This window comes from Schistocerca cancellata, chromosome 1 (genome assembly GCF_023864275.1).
Source record: "Schistocerca cancellata isolate TAMUIC-IGC-003103 chromosome 1, iqSchCanc2.1, whole genome shotgun sequence".
Lineage (NCBI taxonomy): Eukaryota > Metazoa > Arthropoda > Insecta > Orthoptera > Acrididae > Schistocerca > Schistocerca cancellata.
Window position 1 is genome coordinate 148,475,601 of NC_064626.1, and position 18,225 is coordinate 148,493,825.

The 18,225-nt window shown below is 42.9% G+C and overlaps 1 protein-coding gene across 1 annotated transcript in view; it reads right to left on the reverse strand.

Moving 5' to 3' along the window:
• The window catches only part of LOC126115035 (dehydrogenase/reductase SDR family member 11-like), a 120,278-nt gene that overhangs the window by 53,872 nt on the left and 48,181 nt on the right, over positions 1 to 18,225 (reverse strand). The window contains exons 2-3 of the mRNA XM_049915030.1: positions 9,685 to 9,730; positions 8,815 to 8,944 (exon numbers count right to left, since the gene is read on the reverse strand). Of these exons, the coding sequence (XP_049770987.1) occupies positions 8,815 to 8,944; positions 9,685 to 9,730 (176 nt within the window). The remainder of the gene's footprint in view (positions 1 to 8,814; positions 8,945 to 9,684; positions 9,731 to 18,225) is intronic.

Sequence of the window (18,225 nt, forward strand, 5' to 3'; positions counted from 1 at the left end):
GTTTCGCAATAAACAGTCAGACCTTAGTACAACTTGGAATGCAAGCACAACGAAAAGATGCTAACAGTATGCTAAACTTCGAAATTACAAAGGAAAAAAGCTACAACATCAACGAACTACTTTAATCCATTGCTCAGGACAAACCATTCCTTAGTTACAACCAAATGCAAATTTACAACGTTATCATGGACCGGATCGACAACAAAACTGACGGAATGATTTACTTGGATACAACAGGCGGCACTACAGAAACGTTTCTAACAAATGTATTGCTGGCGGAAATACGTGCTAAACAACACATCGCTCCTGCACTGGCATCAACCGGCATTGCAGCCACACATATGAAAGGAGGACGAACTGCCCATTCCATACTACAAATACCGCTGAATGTAGAGGAAGAGCAATTAGCTGTGTGTAAAATTTCAAGAGCATCAGGAGGGAGTGAACTTGTAAAGAAAGCTAAAATTATCTTCTGGGACAAATGCACGATGGCATGAAAAATTACTCGAAGCCATGGACACAACATTAAAAGACTTACAGGGGAAACCGAAGTGATAGGAGGAGCTACACTCATACTATCAGGAGATTTCCGACAAACACTTCCAGTTACCCCCAGTTCAACACCAGCAGACGATATCAATGCATGCTTTTAAAAAAATCACACCTCTGGCCACACATACAAATACTGCGACTAACAAAAAATTTGAGCGTTGAACTACGTAAAGACGAAACAGCAGCTTTCTGTAATAACTTCGAAAGTCATTGTTTATGTGATTTTATGAATAGCACATGTCAATATCAGCAAATAACTACATGTTATTTTTGCAATAGAGAAATAGATACATTCTTACTGTCGCCAGTGTGTATTACAAGAACTGAACAAAGTGACTCTCTGCCCTAACACAAACTCTTTGACATAATTTAATCCTTGGTTACTCTGCAAGAGAGACGCTCAGTAGCTCGGTACGGGCTTTTGTTGAAGTTTCGAGAACATACCTTCACCGAGGAGTCGTCCGCCCCAGTAGCTGAGTGGTCAGCGTGACGGATTGCCGTCCTCCGGGCCCGGGTTCGATTCCCGGCTGGGTCGGAGATTTTCTCCGCTCAGGCACTGGGTGTTGTGTTGTGTTCATCATCATTTCATCCCCATCCGGCGTGCAGGTCGCCCAATGTGGCGCCGAATGTAATAAGACCTGCGCCAAGGCGGCCGGACCTGCCCCGCGAGGGGCCTCCCGGCCAATGACGCCAAACGCTCATCATCATCATCACCGAGGAGTCAAGCAGTACATTGCTCACTCCTACGTATATCTCGCAAAGAGACCATGAGGATAAAATGAGAGAGATTAGAGCACACACAGAGGCATGCCGAAAATCTTTCTTTCCACGAACAATACGAGACTGATATAGAAGTGAGAACCGACAGAGGTACTCAAGGTACCCTCCGCCACAACCCGTCAGGTGGATTGCGGAGTATGGATGTAGATGTAGATATGTTTTGTAAAGCATGTGGAACGTGTTACCTGTAACTAAGTGTGTGAAGTGCACTGACATTAACATCCCTGGAAAACATTCATTGTATTTCCCAGAATATTGTGTGCACCAGCAACCAACGAACGGACACTAATAACTGTAAGTAATTCTCTCCACACTCGGTGCTTACATCTTCCGTTTATACATCTTGCCACAGCTACACGACTCCCACACTGCTGCAGACAATCATTGAACATACACAATCAGATGGTGAATCACTAGGCGGTTTCAATCCGGTAACGGGACAATAGAAACTGAAGAACAAAACACAAGGCGAGTAGCTGCAGTAATTTGAAGAAACCATGATATTACTATACATGAACGTCAAAGCGCTTCTGGTATTCCACCTCCATACCCTCCGAAGATTGTGTGTAACGACATGGACCATCCACTCAATATGTGTGGCGACTGAGGGATTGATAAACAGTGACACATCCATACACCAAACAAAAGAAATAGCGCAGATATGGTTGCATGTGGGACTACACCTTGCGTCAGGCTATAGTTGTGGTACAATGTTTGTAAATTTATCAGTGTCGTATCTGTAGATTATTGCTACACCATTATTTACGTTCTCGGAAATTAGACAGACATAGCGTTTTATCCATTATGAGAGCAGTAAATACAGACTGCTCTCTCCTCTCCTCGGAACTTCGACTGGTGGCATCCTGCCTGTTTTATCACACACCTGCCTCCGGCGGTTAGCATCTGATATTTGATCACAGGTGCTGCTAGCACGTGCATATTCTGCTTCTTCTCCAGTTGTTCTCTAGTTTTCAACGGTCATGTAACTACTACTTCTCCCTTGACTGTTGCCCGTGCGATGTATGTGCAGTGGGGCGTGTGACCACTGTAGTTCTTCTTGCTATGGTGAGGCGGTTACCAGTGTGCAACAACTAGTGTAAACAGTGTGGCCTCCGCCAGCTACCAGTTCCGTCACACCAGCGACGATTACAAACAATTTCTTTTTTCTCTATCCTAATCCTGGCAATGGCCTTTCCGCAGTGGGTACACCGGTTCCCGTGAGATCACCGAAGTTAAGGACTGTCGGGCATGGTCGTCACTAGGATGGGTGACCATCCAGGCCGCCATGCGCTGTTGCCATTTTTCGGGGTGCGCTCAGCCTCGTGATGCCAATTGAGGAGCTACTCGACCGAACAGTGGCGGCTCCGTTCAAGAATACCATCTTACGACCGGGAGAGCGGTGTACTGACCCCACGCCCCTCCTATATGCCTATCCGCATTCTCAAACGAGGACGACACGGCGGTCGGATGGTCCCGGTAGGCCACTCGTGGCCTGAAGACGGAGTGCTTTTTTTTTTCTATCCTAATCCCATCCTATGACTGTAGCGGTTATTGCTTACAGTGAGAATTGAGCAGTGTGTTGTGGGTACACACATTCGCATTTTTTCATAGTTATTTACGTGTAGACAGCTCTGACGAATATTTATAGTGATCTCACATGTAAGTAATACAGACATAATGTAGACTTTGTAGTTAGCAAGTACGTATCTGTCATTAAATAAAGCACTGAGCACTGTGCAATTTGTGAACATTTAAGTGTCTCGGATTTATGTATGCGTTTTGGAATACTGGGTAGTGGTCATGCTCTCTAATACTTAGGGGAAACGCAATGACATCATTAAATTACAGTAACTCTGTCGATAGGATAACGCACTCATCTTAACATACACTATGACTTCCCACAGACAGTAAAAATTTAGGGGTGGTACAGATTTGGCATGTAGAAAGAGTTAATTTATTCAAATATGGTATTCTGGTGGTTAATTGTACTTAAGTATCTTGTAATCCCGCTTTACAACCCAAATAACTGCTCCAGTAATAAAAGGGAAAAGGGGATCTTCAATGTTTTGATCCGGAGAGAAAGAGGCAGGGGAGGATTCTCAGAGGCAGCAGGGATCTGGCAGGGGGTTTCAGACTGTGGCAGTCTCTCCTCAGCCATTCTAGATACCAGTAAATACACTACTGGCCATTAAAATTGCTACACCAAGAAGAAATGCAGATGATAAACGGGTACTCATTGGACAAATAAATTATACTAGAACTGACATGTGATTACATTTTCACGCAAGTTGGGTGCATAGATCCTGAGAAATCAGTAGCCAGAACAACCACAGCCTTGGTACGCCTGGGCAATGAGTCAATCAGAGATTGGATGGGTGTACAGGTACAGCTGCCCCTGCAGCTTCGATACCACAGTTCCTCAAGAGTAGTGACTTGCGTATTGTGACGAGCCATTTGCTCGGCCACTATTGACCAGACGTTTTCAATTGGTGTGACAATTGGAGAATGTGTTGGTCAGGGCAGCAGTCCAACATTTTCTGTATCCAGAAACGCCACTGCAGGATCTGCAACATGCGGTCGTGCATTATCCTGCTGAAATGTAGGGTTTCGCAGGGATCGAATGAAGGGTAGAGCCACGGGTCGTAACACATCTGAAATGTAACGTCCACTTTTAAAAGTGCCGTCAATGCGAACAAGAGGTGACCGAGACGTGTAACCAATGGCACCCAATACCATCATGCCGGGTGATACGCCAGTATGGCGATGACGAATACACGTTTCCAATGTGCGTTCACCGCGATGACGCCAAACACGGATGCGACCAGCAAGATGCTGTAAACAGAACCTGGATTCATCCGAAAAAATTACGTTTTGCCATTCGTGCACCCAGATTCTTCGTTGGGTACACCATCGCAGGCGTTCCTGTCTGTGATGCAGCGTCAAGGGTAACCGCAGCCATGGTCTCCGAGCTGATACTCCATGCTGCGGCAAACGTCGTCGAACTGTTCGTGCAGATGGCTGTTGTCTTGCAAACGTCCCCATCTGCTGACTCAGGGATCGAGACGTGGCTGCATGATCCGTTACATCCATGCGGATAAGATGCCTATCATATCGACTGCTAGTGATACGAGGCCGTTGGGATCCAGCACGGCATTCCGTATTACCCTCCTGATTCCACCGATTCCATATTGTGCTAACAGTCATTGGATCTCGACCAACGCGAGCAGCAATGTCGCTATACGATAAACCGCAATCACGATAGGCTACAATCCGACCTTTATCAAAGTCGGAAACGTGATGGTACGCGTTTCTCCTCCTTACACGAGCCATCACAACAACGTTTCACTAGGCAACGCTGGTCAACTGCTGTTTGTGTATGAGATATCGGTTGGAAACTTTCGTCATAACAGCACGTTGTAGGTGTCGCCACCGGCGCCAACCTTGTGTGAATGCTCTCAAAAGCTAATAATTTGCATATTACAGCATCATCTTACTGTCGGTTAAATTTCGCGTCTGTAGCACGTCATCTTCGTGGTGTAGAAATTTTAATGGTAAGTAGTGTAATACAGACATAATGTAGACTTTGTAGTTAGCAAGTATGTATTTGTCATTAAATAAAGCACTGCGGAATTTATAAACATTAAGTGTCTCGGATTTATGTATGCGTTTTGGAAAAACTGGATAGTGGTAATACTTTCTAATACTTAGGGGAAACGCAATGATATTATTTATTACAGTAACTCTGCCGATAGGATAACGCACCCATCTTAACACACACTGTGACATCTCATAGACACTAAAAATGTAGGGGGGATACGGTTTTGGCATGTAGAAAGAGTTAATTTATTTAAATATCGTATTCTGGTAGTTAATTGGACTTATCTGTCTTCTAATCCACCTTTATTCTACTTGAGGGTACCGTCTCATAACTGCGTATCAGGGCACTTCATAGTGATTCTTTCACTGTGCTGATGAGACCTCAAATATCGCGGCCCATGCAACTGCTCCAGTGATAAAAGGGTTATAATGGTTCAAATGGCTCTGCGCACTATGGGACTTAACTTCTGAGGTCATCAGTCCCCTAAAACGTAGAACTATTTAAGGCTAACTAACCAAGGACATCACACACACCCATGCCCGAGGCAGGATTCGAACCTGCGACCATAGCGGTCAAGCGGTTCCAGACTGTAGTGCCTAGAACCGCTCGGCCACCCCGGCCAGCAAAAGGAAGGGAATCTTGATTGTTTTGATCCAGTGAGAAAGAGGAAGGGGAGGATTCTCAGAGGCTGAAGGGATCTGGCAGGGTGTTTCAGACTGTGGCAGTCTCTCCTCAGGCATCCTAGATACCAGTAAATAATAATGTGGGGACGTGATCATTAATCGGTATGCTTGCAGAAGGTTCAAGTAGGAGTGCAGTTTCAAATAATGCTTGCGCAAATTGTTTGAATTTTAATAACCACAAATTAACATGCACCTTAGAATGGAAAGGCGATGTCTAAGAAAATAGAAATATATAACCAAATTGTAAACAGTAGTGGGTGGCTGAGTGCTTATACGTTGTTTTTGTCGCTATTATGTGACAGAACTAAATTTTCACTCAGCGGCAGAGTGTGCATTGACATGAAACTTCTAGGCAGACTATAGCTGTGCGTTAGAACTCGAACTCGGGACCTTTGCCTTTTGCGAGCAAGTGCTCTACCGACTGCACTACCCAATCACAACACGTCCTCACAGATTTACTTCCACCAGTATCCCGTCTCCCACCTTCCAAACTTCACAGAAGTTCATCTGCGAAATTTGCAACACTGGAATTCTTACGCATTAATAATGGAGGGATGGGTTCTAGTAGCAATAGTTTATTTGATGCACTGTGGTTGTTTCTCAGTCTCGTACTTACATTGGGTATTTGTTAAAACCATTACCCAAAGTTGTAAATAGTAGTGTAACTTGTATTGCTTATGCCCTTATTTTAACGAACTATAATGTAACACATTAGTAATACAGAGACGTGTTTCTGTCTCGTTTTTATATCTGGAAAAATAGGATAAAACTGTAAGTAGTACTTGCAGATAATGTCCAAATCTTTGCTGCTAATTGTGTTACTTAAGCTAAAAATCTTGAAGGTGCCCATTTTGGACCACTAATTATGGTAATCTTGGCTACCATTTTGAAACAGGATACCCCCACAGTCACACACAGTTCGCCTAGAGAACTAACATTTTCTGTCAGTTTACAGAATCTGAAATGCAAAACGTCTAATAACTCGCAAGAACCAACTTAAAAAACAATGATTTGCTCTGTAATGAGTATGTTGGAGTCTTGCCCTTACCAGTCTAATTTTTTAAAAAATTCCATCATTTTGCAGAATATTCCTTCACGTCATCAAATTACAGCAATTCAACCACACTCTATAGTGTCAAAGTAAATTATGGTAATAACCATCACCATTTTTAAAAAAGTGCAGCTCTGTTGCTGGTGATCCTCTCACAACAGTGCGCAGAACAAGAATGACATGTCCACACGTTTTCCCCAATAATAAAAAGAGGAGGAGACGAAAAGTGCTTGACTCCTATTGGTGCAGACAAAATAGGGGGAGGTGATGGGGTGACCTTGAATGTACCACATACAACTGTTTCAGGATTGTGAGTACAGAGGTGGGTCTCCAGGGAAGGTGATGACCTTAGATATATATCGGGTAATTGCTTCAGATGTCACCTGATACCTCGGATGCCTTTTCACCGGATTTTATCCTATAAGTAACGTTGAAAAGCTCTTAAACTTGTACTGCCCCTCTACAACAGGTGTTTATGTCACAGATGTTCGAAGATATTCACTATGAAAGAGACTGCCTTTTTTTGGTTACTGCATCGTTTTTAATGAACACCCACACCAACCAGAAAGAAAGGGATCCATATACACAGGCGACACTGCCATTTCTGCTCAAGGCAGAAGTGATTGAAAGAAGCCTGACCAGGGCTTTGGATACCTTCTGTAACCGCTATGAAGAAAATCACCTGCTATCTAACTCAGAAAAAATGCTAGTATATATATTCCATCTACATAACAGAGAAGCCTCAAGATAATTGGGAATAGGATGGCGGGGGATTAGACTACACCACTGCACCAAATAAAAATACTTGGGAGTCAGCCAAGACCGTACACTGTGTTTAAAAAACACTGCACAGGTCTGGAAGGACATGGAGACAGCTTGAAGTACTTCGGACATCACAAGTGGGACTCTATTTTGCGGCTGGAGATTATGCAGCACAGGTATGGGAGACATCTTGTCACTCTGAACGCACAGACGTCGGTTTAAATGAGACTGTTACGATTGCCACAGGATGTTGAGGCCTACAACTGCCCGCTATACTTATTTTTCTTTGCGCTCATAGCACTATCAAGTATGAAACGCTAAACAGCCAGTGAAACAGAGGGAAAAAGGCAGCGAACCGATCCATGGCACTTAATGTATAATCACCAGAGAATTACTATTAGTTTTAAGTCAAGCAACAGCTTTATGCAAGGGAAAGAACAGGTAGATCGCCGGCCTGAGACCTACCGTGTATCTTTATGGCTGGACTCTCTGCAAAATACAACCCTTTATTCCAAAGAGAAAAGGACAGAAACTACAGTATAGTACATGGCCAGCGACCCGGAAGGTAAAATTAGTAAATATAATTATTTTCTTTCTTATATATGGATAGTTCTTTTATTTGCTTCTCCCCTTTAGTCTAAGCCCATAAACGTTTGTAGATAGACAAGTAGTTTCAAACATTTATGAGCAGGAAATATGTAACTAGGAGAAGATTATTGTACTGTCTTTCTTTGTGAAGAAGTAATTTTTGTACGCGAAATTTTTGGTAAGCAGAGTCGGGATATGTAGTAAATATGAGACAGAACGTCACTGCTGCAAATCGGTGAAGTCCTGTTATGGGACATGTAGACGGTAACAGGGGTGAAAGTGTGAAACTGTACTATGCCGCAGCCTTCACCCTCACTTTCAGAATATCATCCGCATTTCTTTCGGCTACCTCGCCCGTAAACCTGAAGAACCGACAAAACGATGAATCGATTGCCCTTCAAAAGCAATACAGCACACATCTTTTTTATTTAAATGGTAGTTTCTTCAATACCACGTTGGGAAAAAAAGATGTGAGCGTTGACAATACGTAAAAACATTTTGGAAACACCAGGTGCCCAGACTCAGGGCCAGCATCAGCATGCATTTTTAAGTTTCGCAGTAGCGTACACTCTGCTGAAGAGTGAAACATTAATTCTGGAAGTACTCCCCAGCACACACACACACACACACACACACACACACACACACACACACATAAATAACCTGTTCGGTATCTCAAACTATTTATGAGTTAGTAGCAATAACAACTTTCTGTAGAACGCTGTGCGTATAACATACGCAATGAGATGGTCTAGAAGTAGGCACTGTGAGTTGGTACATGCGCCGGGACGAAAACAAACCTGTTGATGTGGATGATGAAGCCGTCGTCGACGCCCCTGCTCAGCATGTCCTGCACGGCCTCCCTGGTGCAGATGCTTAGACCCAGCACGTTCACATCCAGGACACGCTTCCAGTCTTCCGTCTTGCCAGCTGCGAACGTATCAGTGAGTCAGAGAACATGGACTAACAACGCATCAGAAATATTGTTTACATTTTACAACGCAAGAGTTCACGGCTTGTCATGGTGTCCAACACAAACTATAGCTGTAGCGATCAGAAGACGTGAAACAGGGAAGTGCGAATCAAGGACGTGTGAAAATGGTAAATTTTATATTTCTGCCATCGATGGAGGAAGATTTGTCGGTGGCAGACACCTTGGTTCAAATGGTCCAGATGGCTCTGAGCACTATGCGACTTAACTTCTGAGGTCATCAGTCGTCTAGAACTTAGAACGAATTAAACCTAACTAAGGACATCACACACATCCCTGCCCGATGCAGGATTCGAACCTGCGACCGTAGCTGTCGTTTGGTTCCAGACTGTAGCGCCTAGAACCACACAGCCACTCCGGCCTGCGACACCTTGGACATCGTAGGTTTACCAGCTCCTGTCACGTGAACATAAGGTACTCAAGTCGATGGCATGGGGATGGACAAAAATGACGATGTAGCTGGCCGCAGAAGAGTGAAGACTACTTTCATTTATCGAGCTGTTTCAAGCACTCCATCGCCGGCTATACTACGCCACGGCATTCTCGCTGACACAGCCGTTGGACTCTGCCGCATTCGCCGTCGAGCCGTGCCACTGGACTCTGTCAACAGCACCCAACGATAGGTGACAGACACTGCAACATTTCCTTCCGATATTTGTACCGCTCAGAACTTGCTCACGTGGTTGTGATGTGTCACTGTTTGCATCTTGGGATATATGCTGGACCTGTGGAAGTTATTGTGACAGTTATTTTTTCTTCGGTTATTTATCTTTTGAACATAATTCCCTCCCCCAGGATCAAGGATCCTGAGAATTAAGTTGTAAGAATTTTTAATGGCCACTAAATGCTATAACCGTAAAAGAGTTTATTTATTTCCTGTAAGGTACAGCAGTAAAGGATCACTTCAGTGAGAATAAAGACACGAAAAATTCTGCCTAAAGGTATGACACCTTGTGTTATATGATATATGGTGAGCGGCGAGCCCACTAGGCATTCTCTCGGACTGAGCTCTCGACTATGTGCCATAAATGTTCAATTGGATTCATGTCGGGCGATTTGGGTGGTCTGTTCATTCGCTCGAACTGCCGAGCATGTTCTTCAAAGCAAGTGCGAATAGTTGTGGCCCAGTGACACGGTGCAGTAAAAATTCTGTCGTTGTTTGGGAACGTGAAGTCCATAACTGGTTGCGCGTCGCCTCCAAGTATCCTAACGAAACTATTTCCAGTCAATCATCGGTTCAGTTGAACCAGAGCACCCAGTCCATTCCAGTTAACACTGTCCACACCTTTGTATAGCCACAACCAACTTGCACAGTGCCTTGTTGACGATTTGGGTCCGTAGCTTCTTCGGCCCTGCGTCACACTTGTGAGGTAACGGGCAAGTTGTGACACCCCAGCAATACTCTAAGTTCGGAGTTGGCGTGGCTGCATGGGCCACTCAGCAAGCCACTCGGCAAGCCAGGGCCCGGCAGCAAACACGTGGTGCCGAATGTTAGCCAGACAAGAGGGGTAGCTCGAGCGCATGGTCTAGGCCGAGCACGTGGCTGGGAATTCCTTGGTGACGCTGTGTCGATGAAAGAGACTTGTAAGCTGAGAGTGCCAAAGATGGCGGACTTTTTGAAACAATCATGGCAGACATTCCACAATTCGTGTAGAAATCAATAGCAGTCAGAGGAATCACGACACCTTAAAAAGAAACACCTACATTGCCATTATTTGCACGACGATTCTGATGGTGTAATCAGATTTTCAATATCTTTATTGGTTTTAAGTTTAATATCTGACTGTAAATTATACAAGTAACCCCCAGCAACAAAATTCCAAAATCTAAACCGCTCATCCGATTTCTTCGATCGACGTGTCTTTACAAAGCTGTGAGTGTAAACCTAAATTGGTATGAATTACAGGCACGTAACTTGAATAGTACATGAGTTATTGGAGGTGAAAGTGGCCGATTACTATCGATTGCATCAGGCCTTAAGTAGTCTACACTTAGAAGAGAAAACGGTAGCAGCATGATTATATATTTATTCACCTATGTCTTTGTTCATATCCGATATATGTTACTCAAGTAGAATATAATAATTCCAATCCCAAAGAAAGCAGGTGTTGACAGATGTGAAAATTACCGAACTATCAGTTTAATAAGTCACGGCTGGAAATTACTAACACTAATTCTTTACAGACGAATGGAAAAACTGGTAGAAGCCAACCTCGGGGAAGATCAGTTTGGATTCATTAGAAATGTTGGAACACGTGAGGCAATACTGACCCTACGATTTATCTTAGAAAATAAATTAAGGAAAGGCAAACATCTACGTTTCTAGCATTTGTAGACTTAGAGAAAGCTTTTGACAATTTTGACTGGAATACTCTCTTTCAAATTCTGAAGGTGACAGGGGTGAAATACAGGGATCGAAAGGCTATTTGCAATTTGTACAGAAACCAGATGGCAGTTATAAGAGTCGAGGGGCATAAAAGGGAAGCAGTGGTTGGGAAGGGTGTGAGACAGGGTTGTAGCCTATCGCCGATGTTATTCAATCTGTATATTGAGCAAGCAGTAAAGAAAAATTCGGAGTACGAATTAAAATCCATGGAGAAGAAATAAAAACGTTGAGGCTCGCCGATGACATTGTAATTCTGTCAGAGACAGCACAGGACCTGGAAGAGCAGCTGAACGGAATGGACAGTGTCTTGAAAGGAGGATATAAGATGAACATGAACAAAAGCAAAACGAGGGTAATGGAATGTAGTCGAGTTAACTTTGGTGATGCTGAGGGAATTAGATTGGGAAATGAGACACTTAAAGTAGTAAAGGAATTTTGCTATTTGGGGAGCAAAATAACTGATGATGGTCGAAGTAGAGAGGATATAAAATGTAGACTGGCAATGGCAAGGAAAGCATTTCTGAAGAAGGGAAATTTGTTAACATCGAGTATAGATTTAAGTGTCAGGAAGTCGTTCCTGAAAGTATTTGTATGGAATGTAGCCATGTATGGAAGTGAAACATGGACGATGAATAGTCTTGACAAGAAGAGAATAGAAGCTTTCGAAATGTGGTGCTAAAGAGGAATGCTGAAGATTGGATGGGTAGATCGCTTCACTAATGAGGAGGTATTGAATAGAATTGGGGGAAGAGGAGTTTGTGGCACAACTTGACTAGAAGAAGAGATCGGTTGGTAGGACATGTTCTGAGGCATCAAGGGATCACCAATTTAGTATTGAAGAGCAGTGTGGAGGATAAAAATCGTAGAGGCAGACCAAGAGGCGAATACACTAAGCAGATTCAGAAGGGTGTAGGCTGCAATACGTTCTGGGAGATGAAGCAGCTTGCACAGGATAGAGTAGCATGGAGAGCTGCATCAAACCAGTCTCAGGTCTGAAAACCACAACAAACACACACAGCAATGTTATTCATGAAGAACTTGGTTAAATATTTACTGTGTTTTAGAAAGCACAGAGAGATTGGGCTACTGGCCTACCTTTTGTTCTATTCCTTTGATACAAGTTTATTTAATTTGTTTATGTATCTAATAATGTGTGTTAGAGCGTGTTTATGGTCCAGCCGTAGGAATATTTATTTAATTTCAAGTTATTTAAATGTAAATCCAGTAATTCGATTGTGTTTCATTATGTCTTGAATACAGGGTGCGAGCGCTCTAGCGAATCAGAGCGCTAAAGAATGGGGAGACTGGATAGGAGCGGGAGAAGAGTTCTGGGGAGTACGGCAGAGGACACGAGAGGCAGTTCGGAACAGTGCGGCAAGAGGTACGGTCGCAGAGGTCACGGAGATGGCGGGACAGTACGGCGCGGCAGACGCAAGGTCGCGAGGGAGACTTGGAGAGTGTGGGGCGGTTTGCACGTGGTCGCGAGAGATAGAAATACTTCGGAGTGCCGACTTGTGAACAAGTGGGATTTCCGAGGTTTCTACAGTGAAGACGTAGTATACGTTTAGAAGTGAATATAGCGAGCTATGTTGTCGTTCATAACTAATTTCGTGCAGTAAGAATCTGTTGTTTACCTGTTATTCAACATATTTTATTTAATTGCTGGACCATCGACACCAATAAGTGTTTTGCAGACATATAACGCATTCTCAAAAGTACTTCTACTATAGCACTCATCATTTAAAATCGTTAAGTTAGTACTTGCAGATTTTATTTAATTGCAATCTTTCATTTACCATCGTCTATGTTACGTTCAAAGTTCGCAGTTGCCGAGTGGTAGGAACCTTCGACAATTCGATTCATGTGTCCATTCATATTGTAGACTGTAGACTCAGCAGTATTTGCTTGTAATGCGTCAACTACATATCCCATCACCTAGACAACGAAACCAGCCAAAACTTTTAATATTTCGAGTCCGAGGGTACGTAGTTGAGGGCCACACTCCATCACATCTTTGTTGAAAGCACGCCCCCTCGAAGCCTACCATCTACATCTACATCTACATGACTACTCTGCAATTCACATTTAAGTGCTTGGCAGAGGGTTCATCGAACGACAATCATACTATCTCTCTACCATTCCACTCCCGAACAGCGCGAGGGAAAAACGAACACCTAAACCTTTCTGTTCGAGCTCTGATTTCTCTTATTTTATTTTGATGATCATTCCTACCTATGTAGGTTGGGATCAACAAAATATTTTCGCATTCGGAAGAGAAAGTTGGTGACTGAAATTTCGTAAATAGATCTCGCCGCGACCAAAAACGTCTTTGCTTTAATGACTTCCATACCAACTCGCGTATCATATCTGCCACACTCTCTCCCCTATTACGTGATAATACAAAACGAGCTGCCCTTTTTTGCACCCTTTCGATGTCCTCCGTCAATCCCACCTGGTAAGCATCCCACACCGCGCAGCAATATTCTAACAGAGGACGAACGAGTGTAGTGTAAGCTGTCTCTTTAGTGGACTTGTTGCATCTTCTAAGTGTCCTGACAATGAAACGCAACCTTTGGCTCGCTTTCCCCACAATATTATCTATGTGGTCTTTCCAACTGAAGTTGTTCGTAATTTTAACACCCAGGTACTTAGTTGAATTGACAGCCTTGAGAATTGTACTATTTATCGAGTAATCGAGTTCCAACGGATTTCTTTTGGACCTCATGTGGATCACCTCACACTTTTCGTTATTTAGCGTCAACTGTCGCCTGCCACACCATACAGCAATCTTTGCTAAATCGCTTTGCAACTGATACTGGTCTTCGGATGACGTTACTAGACGGTAAATCACAGCATCATCTGCGTACAACTTAAGAGAACTGCTCAGATTATCACCCAGGTCATTTATATAGATGAGGAGCAGCAGAGGTCCCAGGACGCTTCCCTGGGGAACACCTGATATCACTTCAGTTTTACTCGATGATTTGGCGTCTATTACTACGAACTGCGACCTTCCTGACAGGAAATCACGAATCCAGTCGCACAACTGAGACGATACTCCATAGGTCCGCAGGTTGATTAGAAGTCGCTTGTGAGGAACGGTGTCAAAAGCTTTCCGGAAATCCAGAAACACGGAATCAACCTGAGATCCCCTGTCGATAGCGACCATCACTTCGTGCGAATAAAGAGCTAGCTGCGTTGCACAAGAACGATGTTTTCTGAAACCATGCTGATTACGTATCAATAGATCGTTCCCTTCGAGGTGATTCATAATGTTTGAATGCAGTATATGCTCCAAAACCCTACTGCAAACCGACGTCAATGATATAGGTCTGTAGTTCGATGGATTACTCCTACTACCCTTCTTAAACACTGGTGCGACCTGCGCAATTTTCCAATCTGTAGGTACAGATCTATCGGTGAGCGAGCGGTTCTATAAGATTGCTAAGTAGGGAGCTATTGTATCAGCGTAATCTGAAAGGAACCTAATCGGTATACAATCTGGACCTGAAGACTTGCCCGTATCAAGCCATTTAAGTTGCTTCGCAACCTCTAAGGTATCTACTTCTAAGAAACTTATGCTAGCAGCTATTCGTGTTTCAAATTCTGGAATATTCAATGCGTCTTCCCTGGTGAAGGAATTTCGGAAAACTGCGTTCAATAACTCCGCTTTAGCGGCACAGTCGTCGGTAACAGTACCATCGGCACTGCGCAGCGAAGGTATTGACTGCGTCTTGCCGCTTGTGTACTTTACATACGACCAGAATTTCTTCGGATTTTGTACCAAATATCGAGACAATGTTTAGTTGTGGAACGTATTAAAGGCATCTCGCATTGAAGTCCGTGCCAAATTTCGCGCGTCTGTAAATTTTAGCCAATCTTCGGGGTTTCGCGTTCTTCTGAACTTCGCATGCTTTTTCCGTTGCCTCTGCAACAGCGTTCGGACCTGTTTTGTGTACCATGGGGGATCACTTCCATCTCTTACCAATTTATGAGGTATGAATCTCTCAATTGCTGTTGCTACTATATCTTTGAATTTGAGCCACATCTCGTCTACATTTGCATAGTCAGTTCGGAAGGAATGGAGATTGTCTCTTAGGAAGGCTTCTAGTGACACTTTATCCGCTTTTTTAAGTAAAATTATTTTTCGTTTGTTTCTGGTGGATTTGGAAGAAACGGTATTGAGCCTAGCTACAACGACCTTGTGATCACTAATACCTGTATGAGTCATGATGCTCTCTATTAGCTCTGAATTGTTTGTGGCTAAAAGGTCATCAGCTCTTACGGAGTGGAATCGGCCTCATATGTCCAGGCCACGGGTTTCCAGTCGTCTAGGATCCAACCAGCATGCTCACGAACCCAGGAGTGGCGGTGCAGGCGATGTCGTGTTGTTACTAAAGGCACTCATGTCGGTCGTTTGCTGCCATAGCACGTTAACGACAAATATCGCCGCTGTGTCCTAACAAATAGATTCTTCGTACGTCCCACATTGATTTCTGCGGTTATTTCACGCCGTTTTGCTTGTCTGATAGCACCATAGAAACAGAATACCATAGAGAGTCAACACGACTACAAGAGTGAAGCAAATTGGACAAACCTCCTCCATGTTTTCGGAAGTCAAAATAAAGGGGCATGGTACACGATAGTGAGCAAGGAAATTACGAAACGTAGCCTGAGGTAATAAACTCACATATTCACGTAAAGTTAAACACTGCTGGGGTATAAGACAAACAAATAAAACCACCAATAAATAATATATTTGAGGAGTATTCACATGAAACGAGAAATATCCGTATTATCATACACTGCGCAAATGTTAGTCATGATTTCGAAAAGAGATTGGGCATACCTTGCAAGTTCGCACACATAATGTTTCATATTTAAAGCAACCACAGAATGACGAGTGACTAAAATGAAGAAGCCACGTCGCTTTCGACTGGCGTTCGTCTGAAATTGAAAATCGGTCACATGACACTGCTCTCTCGTTACTTATTGGAGAGTTTATCGTATTTCGTTGTTTTCTTCCTACAGCTTGTTATTAAAATATGTTGTTTCAGGGCACCGGCACAATGAAGATTTACCATATATTCATTCTAGGTACAATCCGTTATAATTAAAAGGACATAGCAGCTGTAGAAGTCCTTAGCATTCTAAGGCAAACGATAATAATAATCGAAATTGTAACTGATAGTTGTGGTGCTGCGATCAGAGACGTGCAAGTGGAGAGTCGAAGGAAGTTGGTTCGCGTCCTGTTGCATTCTTTTATTCTCTTCTTTTCATCTTCGAATTTGCAATACATTCTGGGGCTTTCTCGTTCATGTAACAGCAGCATGATCTGCAATGTTCGATGTTATCTGCATGTGAGAGGTTAATTCTGGCTCTGAAGGGATTACAATGGCAAATCACAAAGCGGGCACATTTTGAGTATAAGTTTACAAAACTAATACAAATCGAAAAATAACTTACTGTTTCCAGTGATTGATACATGGTTTGAAGAACACCACGAGTAAAAATGTTTATGTACATATATACCACTTTTCATTCTACAGCACATGTTGTAAGCAAAAGACAAAACAAGTCAAAGAATTTTAGATGTAAAGAGGATGCATTATTGCAAATACGCAGTTGTTGTTATTTTAAAGGAGATTCAAAGCCATTATGTTATTAGTAACCAGAATATCATTTACAAAACGAATGTTCGTGCATGTCAAATGTGAGTTATATTATCAAATGGCTAGTCTACTAAGAATTTTTTTTTTAGGAAAAAGTAAACCTTTGAAATTACTGAAAGAACTGTGGCCACTAAACTCAGTTCATTCAACATGTTTCCAATACAAAGAAAAATCTTCCGAAAAAATGTTGAATGAACTAATAGAGTTTAGCAATCACATTTTTTTAGTAGTTTCAAAAGTTTACTTTTTCCTAAACAAAGTGCAGCCAGCAATTTGATAGCATCGTCCACATTTAACATATTCACAAATATTCTTTTTGTAAATGACAGCATGTGTATCTGACAACATAATGGCTTTGTATCTCCTCTGAAATAATATCACCCGTGTATTTGTAGAAAAATAGCGTCTTTATATTTGAAGTACTTTGATACGTTTTGACTTGTGTTTAAAAACATGTTGTAGAATGAAAGATGCAGATATGTGCGTAACCATATTTCTTCGTAATATTCTTAAAAATCATGTCTCTGGCAACGGAAAAAGTAATTTATTTTTAGATTTGTATTAATTTTGTAAACTTATAAAAAAAATGTCCCCTCTTTGTAATATATCAGAATTAACTTAGCCGGCCGCTGTGGCCGAGCGGTTCTAGGCGCTTCAGTCCGAAACCAGGCTGCTGCTGCGGTCGCAGGCTCGAATCCTGCTTCGGGCATGAATGCGTGTGATGTCCTGGGTTAGTTAGGTTTAAGTAGTTCTAAGTCCAGGGGACTGATGACCTCAGATGTTAAGTTCCATAGTGCTTAGAGCCATTTCAACCATTTGAATTAACTTAAATCCGGAAAAATGAACGATGTAGCCTGTCGAAGCACCTGAATATGAGCCCCCAGGTCTCGAAATCCATCGTGCATTGAAATAAAATCCTGATTGTGACTGAAGTCGGTAGTTCCTTATTTACGAAAGTAATACAGTCAAACTGAATACCAGAATGTTGAGCACACTGCTTTCCTGCGATGGATGGTGGCAGCTGGAGGCATGAAATCTGTACGTGTTGGCTTACGGTATACACTGAGGGCAAGCGAGCCGTTGGCTATATGCTGAATTAGGATGTCAAGAGAAGGATGTTTGCGACCTTTTGCCACTTTCATGGCAAATTGGGTGTTTTCAT